This window comes from Clupea harengus, chromosome 17 (assembly GCF_900700415.2).
Source record: "Clupea harengus chromosome 17, Ch_v2.0.2, whole genome shotgun sequence".
In the NCBI taxonomy this organism is placed as follows: domain Eukaryota; kingdom Metazoa; phylum Chordata; class Actinopteri; order Clupeiformes; family Clupeidae; genus Clupea; species Clupea harengus.
Genome location: NC_045168.1, coordinates 3,233,174 through 3,258,504, shown reverse-complemented (window position 1 = coordinate 3,258,504; position 25,331 = coordinate 3,233,174). Strand labels below are relative to the sequence as shown.

The window sequence follows — 25,331 nt, the reverse complement described above, 5'->3', positions numbered from 1 at the left end:
GCAGCCCCATATCATCACACTCCCACCTCCATGCTTCACGGGACTATGCATTCACTGTGCTAGTCCTGGCCAGGTTCACACCGAACATGCAAGACCCCATCTCCAGAAGATTGGCAGAAGAGGTATATTCCAGCATGATAACAATCCAAAGCACACTGGCAAAATCACGTGAGAGTTTCTAAAGACGAGAAAAGTGAAAACTACTAAACTATGGGGTTAAAGAAATGAAAGAAAAATGAATAAATGAAAGGAAGAAGAAAATAGTTGAGAGACAGACCAAAACAGACAGAAGGAAAAGTGAAAGGAGAGAACGAGTGAGGCAGGGTTTAGTCCTCGGCCCCACTCATTAGAGGATCCCTCCGGATGCTCTTTCTTCCACAGGACATTGGGTATTCCTACCTTCACCATCTGTGTTTTTCATTTGCTCTGCTCTCCGGTGCCCTGGGGGTGTCATTTTTTAATACCCGATTAATGTTTCTATTCCCCGATTCAACTAGATATCCATTTCTGCGCCGGGCCAGGGATTCATTAATTCAGCGGCGGGGCCTTTGAGGTAAGGAAAGAGCAGTCTTCCAGAAACAAAACGCTTTTTACTTTGCAGAATATATCGGACCTGTCAGACTAAACGCTTCTGTGGCTTTCATATCGGAATGTCAATGTTTTAGATTGTTTTTTGCCCCCATAACGTACGACTGGAGGCGTGGGTTCTGATGTGTGGGGGCTCCGCGGGTCTGAAACTCTAATTCAGCTCCAGAGGCAGGGTAAATAATGAGTTAACAATATCCTTTCCTCAACGAATAATAATACCACGACCGCCAAATTAAAGATATTAATGCTTCCAGGGCCTACAGATATTTAGACAGAGCCTAAATGGAGCTTTAATTGGATTGTGATTAAACCAACATGGTCACCATTTGTCTCTGCAGAGTCTGGGTGCTTTGCTTTGTGGGCAGGAAACGGGCAGTGCGTCCAGAGAACAGTTAACATGGCAGAGGTGAACGCCTGCTTGCGTTTGTGTTCGTGGGGGAATAGATGAGGGAGGGGCGGACACTTGGGTTCATGCATCTTGTCGACTGCGGAAATTCCTGAGCTGCTTTCCCTGAGCGGCCACATCGTTGGTGTCGGTTCATCCCGCTCCGCAGTCGGAGAGAACCAGAAGCGCAGAGGCGCACGATCAACCAACTGAACACCCACAAGTCATGCCTCCCTCCCTGCCTTTAAACACACTCTGCATACAAATACACTTCACTGCTGGGATGTAAAAAAAAAATAGAGTTAGTGAATGTGTGTGTCTGTGAGAAATAGTGACAGAGAGAGAGAGAGAGAGAGAGAGAGTGAGAAAAAGAGTAAAAGACCAATAGAAAGAGAGCTAGACAGCAGGAAAAAGAGATACACAGAGGGAGAGAAAGAATGAGAAAGAGAGAGCGAGAGAAAGAAGGACAGAAAAAGCAAGAGCTATAGCACAAGGGTTGAGAAGAAGGGAGAAAAACCTTCTCCCAAATGAGCTCTCCTCTCCTGCCTCTAACTCTACGTGACTCAGCCAGGGCCATGGCTCTATATATATATATAGATGGGGGATTGTTGGAGAAGCGAACCCAGGTGTGTGTGTGAGTGTGTGTGTGTGTGTGTGTGTGTGTGTGTGTGTGTGTGTGAGTGTGTGTGTGTGTGTGTGTGTGTGTGTGTGTGCTCAGACAGCCGCAGATGTGGCGGCTGGCGACGTGTGCGCTGTGCGGGTTACCTGTCACAGGTGTGCTGGAGGCACTGCATGAGGGTGGTGAGGAGGCACGTCAGCTCCCTCTGGAGACGCTGGGACACCAGGGCCCGCGCCTCTTCATCACTCTCCCCCTCGGCCCGTGCGTGTGTGAGGGGGTGGGGGGGTGTCTGTGTGTGTGCCACAGACTCAGATTGCAGGAGAAGGTTCAACAAGGTGCTGGGCTCCTGCAAGAAATGACAGTATTGACAACACACACAGTCACATACCATGCATAAACACACACACACACACACACACACACACACACACATAGCTTTAATGATATGAACTGTCAATCATATCTCTCGTAAAGGAGACAGCACCACCAGAAGTCAACCAGTATCCTCTCTTGTCCTGGCCTCTTAAGGAGACAGCTGTTTTCACGGGGTTACATGCAGCAGTGTATATGTAGCTACATAAACAAGCATGTAAGCGTCTGTTTCTCTCACTCACACACCCACACACACACACACACACACACACACACGCACACACAGGCACCGGCAGATGTTTAAGCAACACTTGAGAAATTACAGGGAAAACATAATCCCTGCCAGGCATCTCCATCACCCCTGTGCCTGCGCCTGCGCCTGCGCCTGCTTCTGCACGTGTGTTAGTGGTGCTCCACACACTAATGAGGGAAGGAGATACGAGAGAGAGAGAGAGAGAGAGAGAGAGAGAGAGAGAGAGAGAGAGAGAGAGATAGATAGATAGATAGATAGATAGATAGATAGAGAGAGAGAGACAACAAACCTCATAGGAAAATGAAAACGGAGGCAACTCAGAGTAGTGACAATACACCCCCAAAATAACTAAATGACAAAAAAGGGGTGAAAATAAAAATGAAACTAAACTGACCTAAAATAACACGAACATATCCTTTTCTTTTCTGCTGCAATGGGCCGTTAATGCACTTGCACGGCTCAGCAGCGTGATTTATTCACCCTGCGCATTAAATAAACACACTCTGCTGCACGGGAGAGGGGGATATAAAAACTCAAACCCAATTACAGCCGCAGACTGGGCCTCTTTATTGTTTTAAGATGGTGGGGAGCGCCCAGAGTAATCAAAACGCACGCCGGGCTCATCTCGTCTCGTCGGGAAGCGGGCGGCGTCTGGGAGAAGGGGGGGGGGGGGGGGGGGTAACAGCTGCGGAGTTACCTGCTTCAGGAGGAGCTGGAGGATCCAGCGGAGGTCGGGGTCGTCGGGGTCGGAGGTAGGGCGGTGCTGGCTGAAGAAGGTGTTGAGGAAGGCCACAATCTCCACCAGCAGCCTCTCATCCTCAGCACACGCCGGCTGCACCTGCAGAAACCTGAGGGACAGAAATTAGGCCCCACTTTATATTTATACTTTATCCGCCCATAGGGCACCAAAAAAAAAGTGGATGTCACACTTTATATGAAGCAATCTTAGCTACTGTGTAATTAACACTTCATAAATTAATTAATACAATATGTAAAATGAACACAATATGTTGTCACTAGGGTTATGCTTCTTAACTGTACTTAATTCAAGTTAATTTGGGGTTTTATTAGAATGTAGTTCTCATTTAACACAAATCAACATCTTTGTTAGTATAGTTAATATAAAGTGGATCATTCATTACCCCTTTTCTTCCATTTGGATGTTTGGCAGAAAGAGCTATGACAAACTAGATGTTTTATTATATCGTACAGACATCTACAGTAGCATATTTAACCACCCCAGAGTTTCCCTTAACAACTTTAACAACATTAACAAATAAATATATGTATTTTATGGTCAGCTCTTTTCTGACTTTTGCATACTAATGCTATGGGTAGGACCACTTCTGCCTTAGAGCCCATTATAACACCTTTGAATAGAAATTAGCAGAAAGTTTCCTTAACCTAGCATTAGCCCACAAGCCTAGCATTAACCCTGAGAACTTCCCCAGGAGTCTCTCACCTCTCCAGGGCCTGGTGCCAGCTGATGCCCCTGAGCAGGGTCCTGCTGCCTTGGGCTCCCTGCTTGAGGGCTAGCCGGTCGGTGAGCAGGTACAGCCTCATCCGGGCCAGAGCCAGCCTCACATGACCGTGGGAGCCAGCAGTCAGCACGGCCTGGACACAGTCCTGCAGCCCCGGCCTGATATGGCTGACCCTCAGGAGAACGCCCTGGGTGGCCGACATCACCAGGTCACCATGGAACCTTCGGGAAACAAGGAAGATGACGGAAGCTTAATGAGAGAGGGCAGCGCAGGGTTTTTTTTCTTTCGCAATGGAACCTTAAAGGAACAGGACAGAGGGTTATGGAGCAAGAACAGAAGAGACAGAAGCAACAATGTTGACCTCTTTCTGTGGAGTTGTTGTTCAACCATTGAACCTTAAGGGCAAAGGAAAGTAGATGGAGCAACATCTAAAGGGTCAGAGATCAAGATATTGATCTCTTTCTGTGTCGTTTTTTGTCCCCCTTCCACCATGGATCTTTAAAGGAACAGGAAAGATGATGGAACAAGAAGGGACAGATCACTATATTGCCCTCTTTGTTTAGTTTGTTTTGCAAGGTTGTCAAAATAACACATTAATTTAAGAAAAATAACACGTCAAAAAATGTTTTAAGCAGATTAAATCACACTCTTTGATGCCCCTTTACCCCATATGTCCCTGTGCAGCGCTCAGTGGCGGCCATATTGGATGGATATAGTGGCCAGTCTGTGTTGTGGTAATAGTTCGTATTTCTCCCTCTGCATGCTTTTGATGTTGTGCTAGCATCAAGGTTTGGGCTGTATTAGTACTTTGATGTTAGGTCCACAGCCTCAACTTGGAATTATTTCTATACATCACCTCGTTTTTCAAGTTCAAGATGGAGAATCCCAGAAATTCAGAAATGCTTGCAAAAAAATCTCTGGAAATCCCTGAAGATAATTCGTTTTTTGGAGACATAACTTTGCAAGCTGGCAAGATTTCATCAGTGCTTTGGTTGTTGGTGGCTGACCCAAGTTAGTTAGCATGCTAGTTTTAGACAAACGGCTTGGCTACTTTGTCACTTCACGTCAATGGCAAATCTGACAGATTTTTTAAATGCTTTTCATGGCAAATCGATATATGCAATTAATTTAGATAACTTAAAAAATCTAATTATTCACATGCTTTGTGATTTTAAGTTGCTTAAAGTTGCCTTTGTTTTTTTATTTAGTTTTGTTTTATTTATGCTTGTTTTGGCAGACAGACACCTGAGTGAGCTGACGTGAGCATGTTTTGAAAACCTCCCACGGAAGAATCGCAGACTCCAGTGATTTTGGGTTTCTGTCTTTCTCTCACACAGACACACACACAACCAGGCACATGCACACAGGCACACGGTCACACGCGCACTCTCAAACGCACACACAAAAGTGCAATTCATCATGAAAGAGACAGAGAAGCTTTCCACCGCAGAATTTCTCTCCGTTTAAAAAAAAACATTCAGCTGCAAAATGAAAACAACAGCCCCTTCGATGGCAGCAGCCTCGCTGAATAAGACACACAAACAAAACAAAAAAATCTGGTTCAAAGAGATGTCTCCTGAACTTTTAGCGCGCTAAGGGATAATAACAAAAAGGACGTCTCTCTCCAACGAAGGAAGCCTCTGTGCTTCATACAAGGATGGGAAAAAGGAAGAGAGGGAAAAAAACGAAACAAAAACCTCACTCACTCACACTTCAGTTGATGATTTTCGACAGGAAACAATGCCTAACGTGTTGAGACCCTCTACTCTGGAGAGCTCCTCTGGCATGATTGCATTAAAGAGTGAATGCTAGCTGGGCTCATTTGTTTAGATTACGTCACATCAGTGGCAAATGAAGACAGATCAGGAGCAGATGCTTCTCTTATGAGGCTTCTCCCTGATGATGGCTCATTTACATGGCGAGTGACTTTAAGTTTGGGGAGGCCTCACGGAAGTACAGAGGACCTGAAGGGGACAGGAGGGCGATGGGTAGGCTGAGATGGGGAGGGCAACTATGGCAGAAGTATATAGTGCCAATAACAATTGAGATTGTCTCAAGGCGCTTTACTGAAGCCCCCAGAGCAAGCACTAAGGTGACAGGGGCAGGGGGGAAACTCCCTTTTAACAGGAAGAAACCTTGAGCAGAACCTCAGCTCAAAGTGGGGAAGCCATCTGCTTGGGGCCGGACGGGTAGAAAGATAGAAAATGAGGGGGGAGGGGGGGAGGAGGAGAAGAGAGAATCAGAGGCAAACAGATACATTACTGCTCAAAAGTTTAGAATCACCCAGAAAAGGACATCATTTTCATGGAAAACTCATATTTCCATCCATCACATAAGGTACAAAATTAATTAAAATGAATAGAAAATAGTCAAGACAAATTGAAGAATAATGATTTCAGCTCGAAATTACAATTTTGTCCAATTTTTGTGAGCATTCATCAAACAAATCCTCCATTTGCAGCAGCTATAAAAACATCACACCATTACAGTGTGACTGACACCTCCATAAATATGCCCTGCATAATTTGCCGCAATGCTTTGGTCACTGTCTTGTTGTGGGATAAAATTGGCTCCAGTCAAGTGCAGTCCACAAGTATGGCATGTTGATGGAGTTACAGCCTTCCTTGTTGAAGATGAATTTCACTCTGAACAAATTAGATGCGTAACCAGCGCCCCCCCCCCCCCCAGATGATCTTACTGCGTCTACTGTGCCTGAGAGAGGGTTTCAGCCACTCCTCCAGTATGTTTCCATTTGTTTCTGTGCCCCACAAAGTTTATTCTCTGTGATCCAGTGTTGATCCAGACTCCTCAGCTTAGATTTGTCGGTCTATTAACATCATCATCTTCCACCCGGTATCTGCTTCCCTTTGCCCAGTCTAGTCCTTCCCTTTCATAGGCCAGCCTTAGATACGGCTTTTTCTTTGAGACTCTACTCAGAGCACCCACTTCCCATAGCCTTTCCACTGTTGAAGAGAAGAAGACTGGTGTGTTCTTGGAACTATTTAATAGAGCTACCAGCTGAGGAGTTGTGAGGCATCGGTTTCTGAAATTAGAGATTCTTATGCTTGTGTCTTCCTGCAGCCGTGCACTGGTGCTTGTCTTTCTACCCTGGTTAAAGGCAGCTTGCACTGATGCGGTGCATACCTCTGTAAGATATCTTCAGTTTCTTAGCGTCAGTTTTTCAGACCAACAATAGACTGACGAGTTTCTGAAGAAAGCCCTTTCTTTCTGACCATTTTTAGGCCATAATCAAATCTAGAAGTATGTAGATATTTCTTCAAAACCATCAGCCTCCTGCTGTAATAGTCATCTGCCACATCTACAATGTCTACACTAAATTTCTGATTGATTTTAGACTATTTGGAGAGAAAAGAAATATGATTTTCTTTAAAAAACAAGGACATTTCTCAGTGATTCCAAACTTTTGAACGGTAGTGTGTGTGCACACAGAAACACACACACACTCACCAGTACGCACACACATAACCTTTAAATGCACATACATTCAGTATATGTGTACCAACACGCACGCACGCGCACACACACACACATACACACACGCACACAACGCACTACAAGACAAGCAGGCTGCTCTTTCTTACTCAGGAACATCACTTCTGTATCCCCTCAGCTCCTCCAGGAGGTTATCCATCCCAGAATGCCATGCTCTGTTCCAGGCCAGCTGCAGCATGTGCCAGGCTGGCTTCAGGTTGACCAGGTCAGCGTAGGGGGGCAGCACGCAGCAGTAGGGGCTGACCACGTGATGAGACGCCGCTTGGAATGGGAGATTGTACCTGAATGAGGACAGAGACCAGGCCAGTCAGATCCAGTACCTGTGCTGATAGAGAAAGGTGCTAGTATCATCAAGGCAATGGATTTGAGCTCACATGCAAGTATAGCTATACTGTTCTGGAAGTCAAATTGGATAAAAGCATTAATAGGTGTTATTATACTATATTACGTGTCCTTATTAGTGTAAAAAGAAATACATACCATGTACCGCATGTACTAATCAGTCAATTAGGTATTAAATGTATAGTAACGAGCATCACTTTATGGCCAATAGCAACTTTTTGTTAAGCTGTACATTTAATAAATGTAAATTTAGTAAAGTAAATATTTAGTGCATAGTATCTAATGATACTTGTGACACTTCACTAAAACGTAAATAAATAAATGCGTATAGATGTAATACATGTGAATCTTCAGAGAGTCTGTGTATCTAGGTTCAGCAGACAGACACACTCTCAGCAGCGGAATGGCATATTATAGGATGGGGGTGCGTTACCTGCGGATGACTGAGACGGGGAGGGAGAACGGAGACAGGCTCGTCTCAGGGCTGCCATCTGCTCTGTCGGTCCTGATGAAGACGAGAAGACAACAAACAAACAAACAAATAAATTAGTCTCTGAGCTTTCCAGCGCCGAAGTGACGTCTCATATTGCCCCTGCTTTGCGTCAGCTGGCAGACTGCACTGAGCAAAGGATGCGATCCATGCAGACACCAGTCGTTGTTTGCAAACCCTTTGAGAAATTCTAAGCACTTTTTTTTTTACAGGACTTCAGGTGTTCAATATCTCTGGTTTTCAAGTCATTGACGTGGACTGTCTCTGTGTTTCCGCACCTCACACTGCAGAGAAACCATGCTGTCATTAATGAAGTCTCCTCAACTGAATATAGCTCCACAGCTCAGAGGAATACAGCAGACAGAAAGACAAGGGCATGGCTTTAGCGGTCAACACACTGAAACTTTAATTAAATGGATACCATGGGGAAAAACCTAGAGAAATACACAGATGATTTGGACAAAAAACTAAACAAGACACTTTCCAATATTACAGATCTGGGTGTAGAAGCAGCTTGGAGAGTATGCAGTAAATGTATGCTTTCTCTGTACTACATGTCAATATACTGTATGTAAACATAACAACCACACAACATGCCTAAATATACATATAGGTGAAGTGACTCTCAAAAGCAAGTTTAAATAGTTTCAGCCAAGGTTATATGACCTATATGTTAATGATTCTGTGTGTTTGACCAAGCTTGTGTGCATGCGTGTGTGTGTGTAGAAGGAGGATAGAAGGTTAAGTGCAGGCCCTTACCACACATCCACTCTGGCGATTTCATCAAAGAGCAGTATGCCCATGAGAGCGGCGGCCTCCACCACGCCTCCCTGATTGCCCTCCTTCAGAATCGCCGACGCTGAGGCCACACCAGAGTCACACGCAGAGACACAGCAGCAACATAAAACAGGAAGACAAACGACAACGCTTTGAAGTAAATGGCAGCCAATCAAAGGCAGTACACACATAAACACACACACACACACACACACATACACACACACACACACACACAGCGACACACACACACACACACACACACACTTCCTCTCCTATTCTTCCTCAGGTGGTTGAGAGCAGAGGCTGTAAATCCAGACTACTCAGAGGCGCCTCGACGTGATTCTCTAAGGGGACTGGATGAGGGGCCTTCTCCTGGGGGGAGGGGGGGGGGCTTTTCATTGCAGATGGGAACGTTCTTTAGGGGGGTCATTTACTGCCTGGAGTGGGACACAGGTGCTACCTGAAGTAGGGGGCAGGGGAACCTGGTACTCCTGATAGCAAAACAGTTGCTCTAGCACAGCTGCCTCATGGCTCTCAAGTGAGGAGAGAAGGAGCCTTTATTCATTCAGTGCTGATGGAATTAGACACACCCTCACAACGAACACAGTTACCCTGTTAGGGCTAAACACTGTCTACAAAAATAGATGGACAGTTATGTTTGAAGTGATTGTCAAAGGCATTAAGAGATCTGTCGTTGATCCAATATTTTCCACCACAGTCCCATTGATCCAATCTGATCCATATGTGTGGCGGATACATATGTTGCCAGAGCTCAACCTGGAAGCAGCTGAGGACGCTGGCATATTCCAAATGGCCAGATGGAAACATAATGTAATCTGTTTGCAAGCGGCCCACTTAGATACGGGGGATAATGTGAACAGAACAGACCGTTAGTCAAGACTGCACTGCAAATGACTGTTCACTAAAGTCTTACTTACTAACTTTCCCTTCTATCCTACGGTTTGGTTTTCTCGTCACTGCCTTTAAAGTTTCTCATCCATTTATCTACCACTTCAACATTAAACCTAATCTGTATCCTAGACAGGTATTTCTGAGGGAATGTCTAGGTGGGCATGTCTAAATGTCATACACATACGTAAATATCTCTACACCTGCCCATTTATCTCTCAGTAGAATCATTACCTGTGAAATAACCTAGTACTTGTTGTCCTTTGGCCTTCCATTCAGCCATTTGTTTATGTGTCTATCTCTTTGACAGCGAAGAGTAAAAGGCTGAGTACTATGTCTTCGATCACCATAGCTCTGACTGAGGTAAGCATGCTATCTGTCCATCAGTCTTCTGTGTTTATTCACCAAACTCTTTTTGGCTCCGTCTCACTGCGGATAAGTGGAAAGGCGTGTACGCTCGCGATCAGACAGCATATCAGTGCAATAGGCTGAATGCTTGAGCAGACTTCCTAACAGACTTGGTAAGAGGAGGTGGTGTCATTTGTCTGCCTTTCCACTGCTCCATCTATTTGCTTACACGTCTCTCTCTCTCTCTCTCTGTATCCCTCTCTCTGTCCCTCTCTCTATCCCTCTCTCTATCCCTCTCTCTATCCCTCTCTCTATCCCTCTGTCTGACTGTGGAGGCTGTGGGTTATTCGTTTTGTGGATGGGTGCAATAGGTTTTCCCCACAGCACCCGTGTGCAGTTTGAGTGGAGGAGGTGTTGTTATCTCTCCATCTGTTTGTCTCTTTGTGTCTCTATTTAACGGTGCGTGTGTGCAGGGGGCTGGGCTGTGTGCTCCTGCATCCCTCCCTGCAGAATGAGAGGGAGAGGGAGAGGTGTCATCATCTGTCTACCTCGTCCTGCTTTTGTTTATTCCTCGATATATGCCTCTCCATATGACTGGGGCTAACTGTAGAAGTCTGTCATCTTAATTCATACACTAACTGCATAAGTGTAGGATTATAGCGATGGGAGTGACGGCACTCCGCCACAAGGATGCTACATGCCCTTTCTATCTAACCGTGACCATGTGCAGGGGAGAGTGTAATCAATGCCTCTTTATGTATCAGTGTATGAGTGAAATAGGCTGTGTGTTCTGTAACTGTACCCAAGAGTGTGTGTGTGTGTGTTCTCTGTGTGTGGGTGAACGAAATGAGCGGCGTGTCCTGACACTGTGTACAAATCTGTGAGACTGTGTCTACATGTGTGGGTGAGCATGACACCCTGTGTGCTCCGCAACTATGTATAGGTATGGCGGTGTGCGCAGTCCAGCCTAGCTCTGAGCATAATAAACAGGAGAGGCAGTTAGAAAATGAGCTGTCCTGTATAACTGTTTATTATACGGCACCTCAGGATGCTGCGGAATGTTCCATTGAATTGAATGGGCCGTCCCAAAGTTCAGCGGATTGATATTTATTGATAATGACCCTTGAAAATGAATAATTACTGCTGCGACAGACAGCGGGTTTTGTGCGTCTTTCATATCATTCCGTAAGTGGTCTGTTCACTTTTTATAACAGAAATTCATTGTAACTTAAAGTCAACAAGAACTACTACTACGCAATACCTGAAACTTTGAAGTTCTATTTTGTAAAGAACTATTTTTTGTCTGCGAAAGCCACGAAACAGCAACAAAATAAATTATAAAAAAATGTAATAAATAAATAAATACAAATACATATTTAGGAGAAATATCTTTTGTCGTTTTGGCAAGTACCCATATAATAAGCGGGATGACGCATAGTCTGCCAGACATTCTTGAAAACGAAATGTTTTCAGGATGATACAGCACCCCGACACACAGTCCAGCCTACCTCTCAACAGAGTGATCAGGAGAGGGAGGAGTAATACACTGGGTTTTGCATTCCGTAACTGTGTATAAGCGAGTGTGTGTGTGTGTGTTGTCTATGTGTGGTTTAATGTAATACACTGTGTATAAGAGAGTGTGAGAGTGTGTGTGTAGTCCTCTATGTACACTGTGTATAAGACAGTGTGTGAGTGTGTGTGTTCTCTATGTGTGTGTTCTCTAGTACACTATGCGCACTCTGCAGATGTAGAGCAGGTGTGTGTGTGTGTCTGTGGTCCAGCCTACCTCTGAGCAGAGTGAGCAGGAGGGGGGGCTGCTGTGCCAGGCCGTGGCGCAGGGTGGGGTCCGCATACACCAGCTTCCTCAGCACAGCCAGGCAGGGCTCCAGCAGGCAGTCCATGTTCTGCACACACACACACACACACACACACACACACACACACACACACACACACACACACACACACACACACACACACACACACACACACACACACACACAACACATTACATATCACAGCCACAGGGACAAGGGACGTGGTGAGTGTGTGTGTGTGTGTGTGTGTGTGTGTGTTTGTGTGTGAGCGTAAGTGTTTGTGAGTGGCAGTCCATCTACTGTCAAAACAAATACATAAATCACATTACATATCACTGGCACAGGTACAAGGAGCGCAGTGAGCACTTCTGTGTGGATGTGTGTGTGTGTGTGTGTGGCTGTGTGTGTCCTGGGGTTTGCGTGCGTGTGTGTGTGTGTGTGTGTGTGTGGCTGTGTGTGTGTGTGTGTCAGAACAATATGTTACTGGAGCTGGAGGGCATTTCTGAATGTGTTTTTTCGGACAAGTGTTTATGAACCTTGACAGGAGAGGCAAAAGGCCACCAGGGCAGCGCAGGTCAGCGCAGGTCAGCGTTTAACCGAATGAAACCGAATGAAACAGACTCACTAATGCCTCTGTGCCAATGAGCTTTCATGTACAGAACAACGGAGAACTGGAGGCAAAGACAATCTGACACCAGGTTGGGGATGGCCATTTATGCACAGCCATATAGCTTTCAATTGCTAAAAGCCTCCCAATGTACATTCCTCCCAGTGTTACCCTGCTTAAGAATGTAGTCGGCCCCTGTTGTGACAGAGGTTCACGCAACATTATGTCATTCTCTGTGTGGTCGTGACAAATGTCACCCAAGAACAGTACAGAACTGCCTCTCACAGTAGAGCAGCCCCAAAGGCAGACACACACACAATTACACACACAATTACACATTCAATCAGACACACACACACACAGTCCCTTGGTTAAGAACAACCTATTGTTCTTGAGCAATTACATCTGGCTAAGGTTGTGTCATGTTCACAGCCAGCCGCTGACGTGCTAAACGTGCGAAGAAGCGAAGTGCTAATTGGCGCTAACAAATAAAACACACTCGACTTGTTATGCAGCAGCGTGACACCCAAAACCCAGCTCATTTCACCCAGGCCTGTGCCTGTGTCTCACATCCTGCTAATTACAGGACTCCTTTTTTCTTCTTCTTGTTTTAACAGAATAAAATGATCAGGCTCGAGGTCTGGAGAGGCACTCCTTAGAAGAGAGGTGACAAATTAAGACCACAGTCTGACACAATTAACTCCTATTATGCTTGCCTTGACACAGAGAGAAGTGGCTGCCTCATCACAAAATTATAAGTTTTTGTTTGTTTTGAGGTTTTGCTTGTTTTGTGTTTGTTTTTTTTCCCTACCACTTGGCATCCTTCATCTTAAATCCCAAGCCGTGATGGAAGGATTGCTCAGCGCAGCAAATTGGAATGAAATTACTGTTTTGCTTGCGCTCTGAACAAATGAGGCCATGGACACTTTTCGTTCGAGTAATGTAAGACTATGCAAACACATGGCTCTCCGACTTCACCCAACAGCTGGCAGGAGGGATTTTATACTTCAGCAAAAAAAAAATCAAATTAAAATAAATAAGCAGTAGAGTTATCCAGTTGTACCTTCATGGTGTTGTTCACAATGTCACTGATGACACTGATCACTTTCTCGCCAGCTCCAAGGCTCCTCAGTGCCGCATGCATAGCTGTGTCTGCAAACACAAACATCTCCTGTGAGTTTACAATGAATCATGAGACCTCATTCACTTTCATTTCCTCAATATTAGAAAATAAAAAAGGCTAGGTTAGGGTAGTCATACAGTTGGGCACAGAGGGTTTTTTTCACAGGCTGATACGAACAGGAAGTGGGTTTTGGGGGAGGAGGTGTTGGGAGTTTGACGTGGCAGGGCGCTTGTGTTTTACCCTGCAGGACGACCACCAGCTGCTCTGCGGCAGACCTCCTGAGAACCAGGTCAACCGTCTCAGAGGTGAAAATGCTGTACAGCTTATTGACAGACTCCACCTGGGGGTAGGGCAACACACGAACACATCAGACTTAAGTGGGTGACAAACCCACTACAAGAGGGAAGTATGTTAAGTATGCACTTAATTACATCTCATTGACTCCACCTGTGAGTACAACAACAAAACACATCAGAGTAAAGGGTATTATAAGTACGTACTTATAATTATGTAATTATATTCCACTAACTCCACCTCTGACTATGACAATAAACCATCATATGAGAGTAAAATGTATTACATTACAGTACAATCTATACATTAGAGTATGAACGTTTGTAATTCTGTATTAAACTGTCCGTACCTATTACCTATGTAGTGAGTCTACAGAGGGCATGGACAGACAGAGAGCGGACCGTGTCTGTGTTTACCTTGAGGAAGGACTTGTCGGTGATGTCCAGCTTGAGATCCACGGCCTGGTTGAGCAGGTAGAGGGAGGGGAGCTGGGACAGGATGCTGCTGTCCAGGGCGAGGCGAGAGCTGCTGCCCCCCTCAGTGCAGGTCAGGTGGGGGATCAGGTGCTGCACTGCTGCTGCTCGCACTCTGAACACACACACACACACACACACACACACACACATTAACTAAAGGCAACAGTTAGTTCTGGCCTCAGATTACGGTCGGCTGAAAGGGATTCAAATGAGTGGCATTGCCTCACAATAACAGCCAAACTGCAATGACTGGCCTCGGGCCTCATGCAACAGCCTCACAATAACACATTCCCTCTCGTGTGCGATTGCCTAACTAATGCACACCCTTGGAAAGTTACACCAAGGAAGCCTATCATTCAGACCAACATCTCAGAGTTTGCTGTGCTGCAATACTCTGCTCTACAGTATTCCAACAGCTCATCAGAGGTTGAGAAGTGCCCCAGTCACAGGAGCTAGTGCCAGATCAATGCACTGAGAATGAAAGGGATGAAACACTTACGGGAACCACAGGAGGCCTTTCACACGCGCATATTAAACTTAATTTAAGTGTTTCTGTCAAGTAATGAACTTGACACAGCACACACACACATACATACACACACACACACACACACTCACACACACAAACACACACACACACACAGACACAGACGGACACAGACGGACCGACACACACAGATACAGACAGACAGACAGACACACACACAAACACTCACTCACTAAATCACACACACAAATGCCCGCACACACACACACACACACACACACACACTCACGCCTGGTGCTTGGAGAACAGCAGTCGGAGTGCGGCGCGTAGCTTGACGGCGTGTGAACTCATCCCAACGCCCGTCTCGCCTGATGGTTCACTTATCAGCAGGATACAGTTTCCCAAGGCATCATCACTGCTGGCATAACTCTGGAATACACACACATACACACAGATGGATACACACCAACACACACACATACACACAGACACACACACAGACACTTGATTCAGAGTGTCTCCCAACAACAGAGGCCCATAGAGGCCTGGCTGAGCTCCACGTTAAATAAATATGCATAGAGGCGAGTGCAGAAGTGCTTCTCCGTATCTCCGCTGTAATGACGGCCCAATTACAAAGAGCACTTGGCAAAATGTAATCAATTTTGATGACCTTTCTGTTTTATTCGATTTTTTGTATTTTATTATTTTATTATTATTAAAAAAAAAATGTTTTTCCCTATTTTCAATTACCAGCGCTCAATCTGATCCAGTCTGAATTTATGAACTCGAGACGGACAAGGTCTGTGTATCACTGAAGAATACTGATAAACACACACAGTATTGCAGTATTTGAACCTCTCCTCCAGGACAGTGATGTATGCTAATACCAACAAAGACATTTCCCTCCTCCTGTGCCACCGGTACACACCAGGCCTTTGAGCGAAGTCACCTACCTGTAAGACGGGGATGACCGGGTAAAGAGCCTCATTAAGTTTGCTCCAAGTCGCGGCTGTCATCATCAATCTCCCTTTGAGCAGGAACAGGAGGATATCCTTGGCAGCCGATTTCACCTGTGGGCGCCACATAAACCAAATTGATGGCCATATGAATGTCGCTCGGAGGCACTCAGTCATCCACTCCTGACACGCTAGCACGCCTTACACACAGCACAGCATATGTGTGCCATCTCCCAATGTCAGATGTTGGCTTAACATGACCTCGACATGTATTTCTGAAATTACTGATTTTTTATAAAAACACAAAGCATAAAGAGCCCTTCAGTGTGTCCTTGTTTACAAGTCGTCATGTCGTCTTGTGCGTCATGTCATCGTAGGCATTTTGGGGATGCAGTGTGTGGCCATCATACCTTCCCTACTTGGTCCTGAAGGCCGAACGTGCAAATCTCATAGAGGACTCGAGGGTGGAGGACAAAATGGACGCCGCTGCACACCGACGACACAGGCTTCGCCACGTTCTGAACTCCCAGGCACTCCTACCATATTGACATCAACAATCCATTACAGCCCTCTGATTGGCTAATGTGAGGGGTCAAAAGGTCACGGGGACCTTTGAATGGGATGGCTCAGCTTTACACAGACAGCATGGTTACCTTGACAATGTTGAGGGTCCTGGTATAACACTCCGTCTTGACAGGCAGGAGGGGGTGAGACAAGAGCTTCAGGTAAACCTCCTGACTCCGAGAGCGTAGCAGGGGGCTTGCCTGGGCAAACTTCCACCTGGGGACACATTCAAACCCACAATTACTTCCCCACGCTCATCCAGAGTGACTTAACCGTGCCGCAATGGCACATACATCAATAGCAATTTGCACTCCGGGAGAAGTGCCGGCATAGCAATGTGGTTGTAGCTGTGGTTGTAATCAAATATTTCTTTCCACAGAGATGCCGGTGATGGGCACTTGTTCGATTGGTTGTCTCCTTCCCTCTTTAATGATGAGTCAAAATCAATTAGAGATGGAGATCATTACAGGCCAGATTATATTCCCAGTACTGCCACAATGTTGACTTCTAGATACAACAATTTTAATACTTCGTTCTTTACTTTCCTATTGATAAACAAGACTTAGTGAATAATTAAGTGTGTTGTTTAGAACATAGGGTTCTAAGACTGAGAGTTTTTGTGTAAAACCAGGCCCATCACTGACAGAGACCCATGTCAGTCTGTTACCCTTGAGCACACCGGTGTCACGCTCTACTGTTCCAAAACACAAGCCACCTTTCTCCCAGTTAGCCATCAGACCGACTCAGAGGCACTGTCTCTTACAGGTAGGAGCATATCTGCACACATTCCTTCCCCACAGGTAGGTGCTGATGGTAGGGAAGGCCGTTCGCTGCTTGCTCAGCAAGCTCCAACAACTCTAACCAGTTCTTCTCTCCCTACAAAACAAACATATAAACAACAACAACAACAACAGAGGCCCATCAGCATGTTAAAGGTAACTGGAAGTAACGTTTTGCTTTAAAAGATAAAAACTACCGGAATCGATCAATACCGACATGCTTTTCAAGTCTCTCCCCCACCAAGCTGTGTTCGATCAGGTTATTGATCCCATTCATTATTAATTTAGCCCTCCTGCCTGGCATTAAAGTCTGGGAGACAGGAGGTGGTTTAATTACCTCCGCATCAGCCTCCTTCAAGAAGGCGCAGGTGGCCTCCATGCTGTGGGCGGCCCGGGAAGCGCGGCGGAACAGAGCGTGGCTGTCGGGGCTGGCCAGCTCCAGGTACGCCACAGCGGACTCGTGGGCACTGGGGAAGGCTTCAGCGAAGGAGGCATCCAGGCACAGGAGGAAAAGGGCCGCCACAGTGTTCTCCGGAAGGTTCTCGCTAGCCTGCAGGGGGAAGCACCGCAGCAAAAGAAAAATAAAAAGGTCCACAATTAATAAATCATACCTCAAATGTGCACACAATGAATTGATGGACAGAGGTATTGTATGGGTGAAAAGGTGCACTCTGGTATATCAGTATGAGATGCAGGCAAAGTGAACCAACTGAAGTTGGACTGAGAGGACAAAATAATGCTTTAGGGACAAAAAAAACATAAAATAATAAACAAAAAATAATTAAGACACATGAAGAAATATGGAAGTCCACCAGATAAGGTAATAGTAAGATCTTAAATGGTTCAAGGTTTTAAACGCTGTTCTCTGACAAATCCACAGACCTTCTCCACAGGCAGGAGTGTTTGCAGCAGTCGGATGGTGAAGATGGCCGTGCTCGTGTATGTCATCCTATGGTACACCAGCGACGCCTCCTGCTCTTCGGACATTTGGCTGCTGTGATAAGACAAAACTTCCCCCAAAGTCTCCATACATCCTTGGATCTTCTCCCTCTACAGTAACAGCAGAAACACTGAAGTCACAGTCTTCCCAAAAACAACCCAAACCCTTAGATGTTTCAATGACAAAAGGCAGACAGCAGGGGGCAGTAAAAGCACTCTGCATTACCAGGGGAAACTTTCTTTAAGATGACAGACCACTTTTTAGGGGAGATGGCAGTGCTGTGAGCGTGCATAAAACACTGATGATGTATAAGGCACATCGTGAAAAATACATACATCTCCAAACAACGGAAGGCATTATTATTATGCATACAGTGGATTCAGCACTAGCTACGAGCACAGTAAGTATAACAGTAAGTATAACCAGTGCTAGTGTAGTTTGAGTCTACATTAACATTTGTTTACACAAAGACTACTCTAGACCAGCAGCATAATGTATACTACTATACTACTGGTATTCTACTATAGATACAGTTCATTAGAACTACTCTGGACAAGTACGCTTAGTTTTGATCCAGACAGAACCAGCTGCTATCTAGCTACCTGGTTAAGTACATGCAGATCTTGAGGTGGCATTACATAAAAAAAAGAAAAGGAAAGAAAAAGTGGAACGAGGGATGACATCAGGTGTTTTTTTCACTCGCTAACATAGACATCAGGCCGTGACGCAGACGTGGGCAGAGGGGCTGGGTGGGAAGAGAAAAAGGAGAGCGTGAGAGAGAGGTAGAGAAGAAAGGAGGAGATGGGGGGGTAGAGAAAAAGGAGAGCATGAGAGAGAGGTAGAGAAGAAAGGAGGAGATGGGGGGGGGGGGAGTAGAGAGACGGGGAGAAAGAGAGAGGAGAGAGTTAGAGGGGAGAGAGAGAGGAGAAATAGAGAGAGAATAAAGGAGGGAGGGAGGGAGAAAAAGAGGAGGAGGGGGGAGAAAAGAGGTTAACAGACAGAGTGAGAAGAATGAGGGAGAGATAGAAAGAAAAGCAGACCAAGAGAGTACTAACTGAGAGGGAGAGAGAAAAACAGAAGGAGGGGGAGAGAGAAGGAGAGGGGAGAGAGAGAGAGAGAAAGGAGAGGAGGAGAGAGGGGAGATAAGGAGAGGGGGAGAGAAGGGAGAGAGGGAGAGAGAAGGAGAGGGGTGGGATGGAGAGGAGAGAGAGACAGAAGGAGGGGGGGTTAGTGGGAGAGATGGAGGGAGCTGGGGATTGGGAGAGACAGAGGGCTAGAGAGACTTGCCAGCTCCAGAGCGGTGAGGCTGGGTTCGTCCCACAGCTCCTCAGACACGCTGTCTCTGAGCAGGGGCAGAACCTCGGACAGCAGCTCCAGGGCCCCCTGGAACACGCGCACACTCTCTACAGCACAGGAGCACAGGAGAACATTAGCATTTGAGCATAACACACACATCAGGATATGACCCCCCCCCCCACCCATACACATACAGTCTCTGCAGCACAGGAGCACAGGACAACATCAGCATACGGGCAAAACACACACACACACACACACACATCAGGATATGACCAACCCCCCCCCCCCCCCGGTCTGGCTAGGCCAGGCTAAGCTGGGCCTCTCACTCACTCACTCACTCACGGCACAAGGAGTGGCCTGACGAGAGAGAGTGAGAGAGCCACTCAGCTAGTGTGTCGTCCCGTCGTCCCGTCCCCCCCCCCAAATATCCTCCCCTCCTCCCCTCCCCTCCTCCTCTCCCCTCCGTCGCCTCCTCACCCATCCTGAGGAGTGGCAGCGCGTGCTCCAGGGCCGCCACGCTGAGCTGGACCAGGCTCCACTGCTGCACCTGCAGCTCCTGCGCCTCCTCCTGGGCCTCCAGCTCCGGCAGCTGCTCCAGCTGGCCCAGGGGCTGCGGGGACTGAAGGGGAGGCCCGGGGGGGCCGCCTCCTCTCCCACCTCCCTGGGACCCGCTGCTGCCACTGCAACCAAAGGGAATGCTTAAGGGCTGTATAGGGGCATCAGATGTGAGGCTCTGCGGAGCGTGACAAGAGATTGGGCTTCTCAATTGGGCTTCAAATCAAATGAATTCAGTTGATGAAAGAGGGGGAAAAAAATCTTCTGCTGGTAGTGAAAATCATAGTTTTGAACCCCAGGGGTCATGGAGAAAATAAAATGGACCAGACCTTACATTTACTTACTCACTTAGCGGAAGCTTTTATCGAAACCAACTCACAGCAGAGGGGATGGTATACATAAAACAGGCTTTGGGAATCAAAATCAAGTACTTCAAGTGTTACTGTACTGTAAGTGTTGTAACTGTAAGCTGTGCGCTGCCCTTTCCTTTACTTCAGGGAGTAAAACGAAATAGACATGGATTCAATACAGAATCAGAGTGAGAAAAAATGTGCTAATCTGCCAATTTGGCTTTGGGCATCTTATTTCTACATAAACTGTACATAAAAAAAATGTTTTAAGATATTTCAAAGAAGTTTTACTTTGCTGTGTGGGCAAAGACAGCAGAAGCGGTCAGACCTTGAGGAGGCTGCGTCTCCGTCCTGGCCATCTCCCCGGACCCTCTGCCCGGTGCGGCCCACCACCGACGGCCTCGGAGAACAGCCCTCCGGCGAGGAAGCGCCTGAGCGCTGCGTCCCTCGCACTTCCTGGGGGTAGGACATCGAGGAATTCTGGGACACAAGATCTAAGGGGTGGGAGCAACAGAATAAAGCAAAAACAATACAACAATGTGTTCATGTGGCTCAACAACACCAAGACCATGCATTTGATTCCCAGGTTGCACACAAAGGCTATTTAATGGAAATGCGCGTCTCTACGGTCAGTTGCTTTGGATAAAAGTGTCTGCTAAATAAATACATGTACATTTCACAGATGGCTTGAGGCTTGCGTAAGTGCATCTACATTTCATGGGAAAAAAATTCCCAAATCAGAGGAAACTTTCTCGCAAAGGACAAATCAATATGAACCCACTTTTCAGCCGCAAAAACATCGAACAAACTGAACACGTAGTGAGGAAAACCTGACAGAAACTCTTTCTATCAGGTGAGACCCCTCAGATTCTCCCAAAAGGAAATGTAACTTATGCAAACCTTGATTCTTATTAAATAAATATGCCACTCACTTCCCACTGACACATGCAAGGGCAAGCTTGTGTTTTTCTGTTTCCATTGAGAGCAGAGAGAGAAAGAAAGAAAGAAAGACAGAAAGAATGAAAGAGAGAGAGAGACAGAGAGAGAGAGAGGAGAGAAAGAGAGAGATAGATAAGGAGAGAGATATAGAGAAAAAGTGTGTATGAGAGTGATGGAGAGTGTGTGGGAATGAGGGAGTGTGTGAAAGTGTAACCGACAGCTGGATGTACCTTGCTTGGCTGAGCAGAAGCCTGGGTCTCTGTGGAAGCGCAGTCGGCTCCTTAGGTTGGAGCAGAGCTGTTGCAGACAAGCCAGAGCCTGGAGAGTCAGGTAACTAGCCTCACTCTCCCCACTCAGACTCAGCAAGGACAGCAGGCTCTAGAGACCCACCAGGGAGGAGAAGGAAATATCAAACGCGGGGTCTAAGTCACACCTCAGCTCAGAAGTGGCCGTGTCCCAACATCAAAGTCACTGAGCTGCGAACCTGCACAATTATGCTAACAAATGCTCATGCTGAAATAAAGAATTACACAAACAAGCCTTAAAAGCCGGGGCTGGTGAAAAACCGCTCACGGCCTGTGTGGCTAGCGACTGCAACCATAAATAAGATTATGCACTAAATAAAAGGGCAGGCCAAATTGAATTATCGAGGATGTAATTTGCACTGAGTTCAAATTCACTGCCCTCTGGCGTTAGTGAAGTCATGGCTTTAAATCCAAGCAATTCAATCCTGCTAATTGGTTCTATCGACCATGAGGAAAACTTGCAAAAAATAAAGGCAAAACAGAAAAAGGAAAATAAAAATCAGAGGCCGCTTGTCATGCAGTCTGAGGTGATAGGCCATGCGACCACATGCAGACGTACTTGCACTATACTCGGACGTTGCAGGAATATCTCGGCCGGAAAGTCCTGCATGATGACGTCTCGGAGAAGCTCACAGGTGGTGCGTACTGTAATGGGGTCGTTGCTTCGTAAGGAGCTACAGGAAAAGATCAAACATGGACATGTCATGTCAAATCAACCAGGGGTTCCCACCTATAATTGAATCAATATGATGGAAAAATCCCAAACATCTAAGCCATGGGGGGATTATTTATTAAGTTACAGACACTTTGGATTTCTCCATCATATTGATTCATCTTTCACCAGAAACTAATAATAATAATAAACCTATAAAAATAATAATAATAATAATAATAATAATAATAATAATAAAGGTTGAATTGAAATGCAATAGCCCACATGCATTTAGAGTCACAAATGAGCCAACAATTTCACTGGTGGGAAGAATAAGAATATAAGATTCAATCCCACTATCAGATATGGAATTTATTAAATGTATTAAATGTATTACGGCCAGGAGCCTCAGAACCTGAATAGTTCAACATCAATCATCCATATTCATACAATATCTTGCAGGACTGTGAGTGCATTCACCTTTCATTTGATGACAGGATGTGTCTGTCTGTAGGTGTCAGAGACAGCCAAGGAAAGACCGAAAACTTCAGGCACCTGACCGCTTTGCTTGCTACTTATTGTTTTAGGAAAACACAAACATGGCATTGCGGAATGTCAATTCATCTTTGATATCAGAAACATGGCGCAACACAAAGCAATTATCTTTCGTATTTCCTGCTGGACACAAGTACTATCAAATAACAATATTTAAAAATAGAATAAAAAAATCTGTCAGAAAAATAAACGCATTTCATCACGAGGTCAACAGCAAGGTACCTGTTCCTCGATGAGGAAGAATATCTGAATGGTTTGGCCTGCTTCTCTGGAAGTATCCTCTCGCAAGACACTCTTCCTCTAAAAGAGAAAAGAAAAGAAAATGGAAATCAAAAGCAAATGGAGGAGATGACTACCTACACCCCGCTAAATATTTATCTCTTCAATATGACAACAGTGTGCATGGCTAAGCCTTTGAGGGATTTGTCACACTGAAAAATACAAATGATTAGTCCAAATAACAGCAGCAACAGATAGAAACAGAAGATTAACTATTATTTTGTATACCCATTTGAACAGCAGCGGAGGTAAAGTGTTGTTCGTAACCGCCTGCCGGAGCACTGGATGTTTGTGGTAGCTCGGGGAGATGGAACAGCTGATCGATAATGCTGTCGATGATGGCCTGCAGCTCTTCCTCCACACTGGGTGAGAGCTGAGTAAGAAACTCTACTGCTCCAACATCCATGAGCATGTGGGCACCTGTCGGGTGCTTTAGACAAAGATTAAACAGACAGGGCTGACAGCTTGTCAACAAGTCATTCAAATGCTTGACTGTAACTGGTTAAACATGGAAACCAAGTAACAAATAATGACACAGTACCTTGGATAAAATGCAGAGCAATTGAAGAACCTCTTCTTGCAACGGCACCTCAGGGAAATTAAACCACTCCAGAAGGAAAACAAACAGTGTTCGCTCTTGGACAAGATCAGGAACTGAGAGGAGGCCATGATCCAGTTTACTCTTGATGTTTTTGAGAGCTCGGACTCTGATTTCCAATAAGGAATGACCTGTTGAAAGCACATTACTTGTGTCCATGAATCCTGTATTGCAACTAGAGAGCAAAACTGTTAAAGACCCTGTAAGTGATTTGAAAATACAGAGCCACTGTAAGGCTCCTGTCAGTGTCTCTTTCAAAGCGGTTAATATAGCAACAGTCACCACTTCTAATTACGAACACTAATAGATAGATACTTTATTAATCCCGAGGGAAATTTAGGTCATTTAGGTAATAGTAGCCTTAAAGTAACACTATGCAACAGTTTGACACTTTTTGAGGTATGGTTTTATAGGAAACTAGCTTTGGTACCATCCTCAAATTCATTTTCATATGGTCATGTGAAGGACAGATAAACACCTGTATCTTTCCCACTAGCCATCCATGATATGCACTATGTAGTTATATGTTTCCTGAATGGAAAACTAAAATATGCTATTCCGAAAAAAATTATATCAGCAAACATCTTATATGAAATGAAATCAACGAGGTTAGGCATACTGCAACCTAACGTCACAAATGTTGCGGTTTCTAAATAGACATTGAGATTGTAACGTTAGCGAACTAGCCAACGTTTTGACAGCTAGGATCGCATCTATTTGAATAACATTTGGCTAACTAGTTAGCTACTAACGTTAGACTGAGTAGCAACAAAGTAGCAACCAAACGAGAGTGTTGTAAACAACGTTAGGCTGTTAGATCCAAACCAGACCTTGGTATAGTATTTCTAGTTATCTACGAGGAACAACATTAGCTAATGTACACATCGTAATAATCTTACCAAACGATGACTTTGACGTCAGCGTTAACTTTTGTAAGAGCTAGCTATGCTTTGTCTCTCGTTAACTGTTAGTTGTCTATCCACTTGGACTGGAATCGAGTTAAACATAACGATACGAGCTCCAAAAGAGTTAGCTTAGCTTTGCTTACCTATTTTCTTTATGAGTGATGATAAATCCATAGTCCTTCTGCACCTTGAAGAAAACGGTTAAACTGTCGTGCACTTTTCAGTTACTTCATTATCAACTCGAACTGCCCGGGGTTTGTTTTCAACAACCGCGCCATTGCCACATGAGACGTTTCTCTTGTCACGTGACATGCAAGGGGCGTGTTCATGTTGACAACAGTAAGAAATTTGACAGCCGGTGATGAGACAAAAAATCTCCTTCACGGGTCCATGTTGAAAAATCACAATCAGTTTGTGGGCCAAACAGAATGAAGGGAATGAAAATTGACAGAAAAGATTTACATGTAGCCAAGTATATCAGTATTTTTTTTTCAGAGCAAGCGAGTACAAAGTCTTGCCTTCTCCAGTAGCTACTCCTTTAGAACGCTGGCAAGCTCATCAATTGTATTTCTTCTGAATCTTTTATCTAGGCAAACTACTTATTGAAGCATGTATTGCTTTAGAAAGCTTCCTTCTGCAAATGAGCAGCGATATTTTCTGCCACAATGAAACTGGCTTTTGCTGCTCTCTTATTCTGTGACTTTGCTTTTGTGAACATGGCCTGTTGTGACACAAGGGATCCAGTTTTTTGTATTTGTCATGGTGTTTCAC

At 45.3% G+C, this 25,331-nt stretch overlaps 1 protein-coding gene across 2 annotated transcripts in view; it reads right to left on the bottom strand.

Annotated features, from left to right (window-relative positions):
- The window catches only part of rttn (rotatin), a 55,101-nt gene extending 30,242 nt beyond the window's left edge, over positions 1 to 24,859 (bottom strand). The window contains exons 1-27 of one of the 2 annotated variants that reach the window (XM_031584060.1): positions 24,704 to 24,859; positions 23,599 to 23,786; positions 23,286 to 23,487; positions 23,001 to 23,078; positions 22,704 to 22,797; positions 22,131 to 22,245; positions 21,497 to 21,644; positions 20,656 to 20,821; positions 19,900 to 20,102; positions 19,411 to 19,526; positions 18,066 to 18,233; positions 17,521 to 17,733; positions 17,168 to 17,280; positions 16,494 to 16,620; positions 16,251 to 16,376; positions 15,838 to 15,954; positions 15,174 to 15,313; positions 14,338 to 14,509; positions 13,868 to 13,967; positions 13,568 to 13,656; positions 11,867 to 11,984; positions 8,803 to 8,902; positions 7,987 to 8,058; positions 7,301 to 7,492; positions 3,680 to 3,919; positions 2,915 to 3,065; positions 1,739 to 1,938 (exon numbers count right to left, since the gene is read on the bottom strand). In XM_031584060.1, the coding sequence (XP_031439920.1) occupies positions 1,739 to 1,938; positions 2,915 to 3,065; positions 3,680 to 3,919; positions 7,301 to 7,492; positions 7,987 to 8,058; positions 8,803 to 8,902; positions 11,867 to 11,984; positions 13,568 to 13,656; positions 13,868 to 13,967; positions 14,338 to 14,509; positions 15,174 to 15,313; positions 15,838 to 15,954; positions 16,251 to 16,376; positions 16,494 to 16,620; positions 17,168 to 17,280; positions 17,521 to 17,733; positions 18,066 to 18,233; positions 19,411 to 19,526; positions 19,900 to 20,102; positions 20,656 to 20,821; positions 21,497 to 21,644; positions 22,131 to 22,245; positions 22,704 to 22,797; positions 23,001 to 23,078; positions 23,286 to 23,487; positions 23,599 to 23,786; positions 24,704 to 24,734 (3,779 nt within the window). In that variant the 5' untranslated portion in view covers positions 24,735 to 24,859. The remainder of the gene's footprint in view (positions 1 to 1,738; positions 1,939 to 2,914; positions 3,066 to 3,679; positions 3,920 to 7,300; positions 7,493 to 7,986; positions 8,059 to 8,802; positions 8,903 to 11,866; positions 11,985 to 13,567; positions 13,657 to 13,867; positions 13,968 to 14,337; positions 14,510 to 15,173; positions 15,314 to 15,837; positions 15,955 to 16,250; positions 16,377 to 16,493; positions 16,621 to 17,167; positions 17,281 to 17,520; positions 17,734 to 18,065; positions 18,234 to 19,410; positions 19,527 to 19,899; positions 20,103 to 20,655; positions 20,822 to 21,496; positions 21,645 to 22,130; positions 22,246 to 22,703; positions 22,798 to 23,000; positions 23,079 to 23,285; positions 23,488 to 23,598; positions 23,787 to 24,703) is intronic. The other variant, XM_031584062.1, reaches the window with a different exon arrangement.
- Between the last annotated feature and the right edge of the window lie 472 nt (positions 24,860 to 25,331).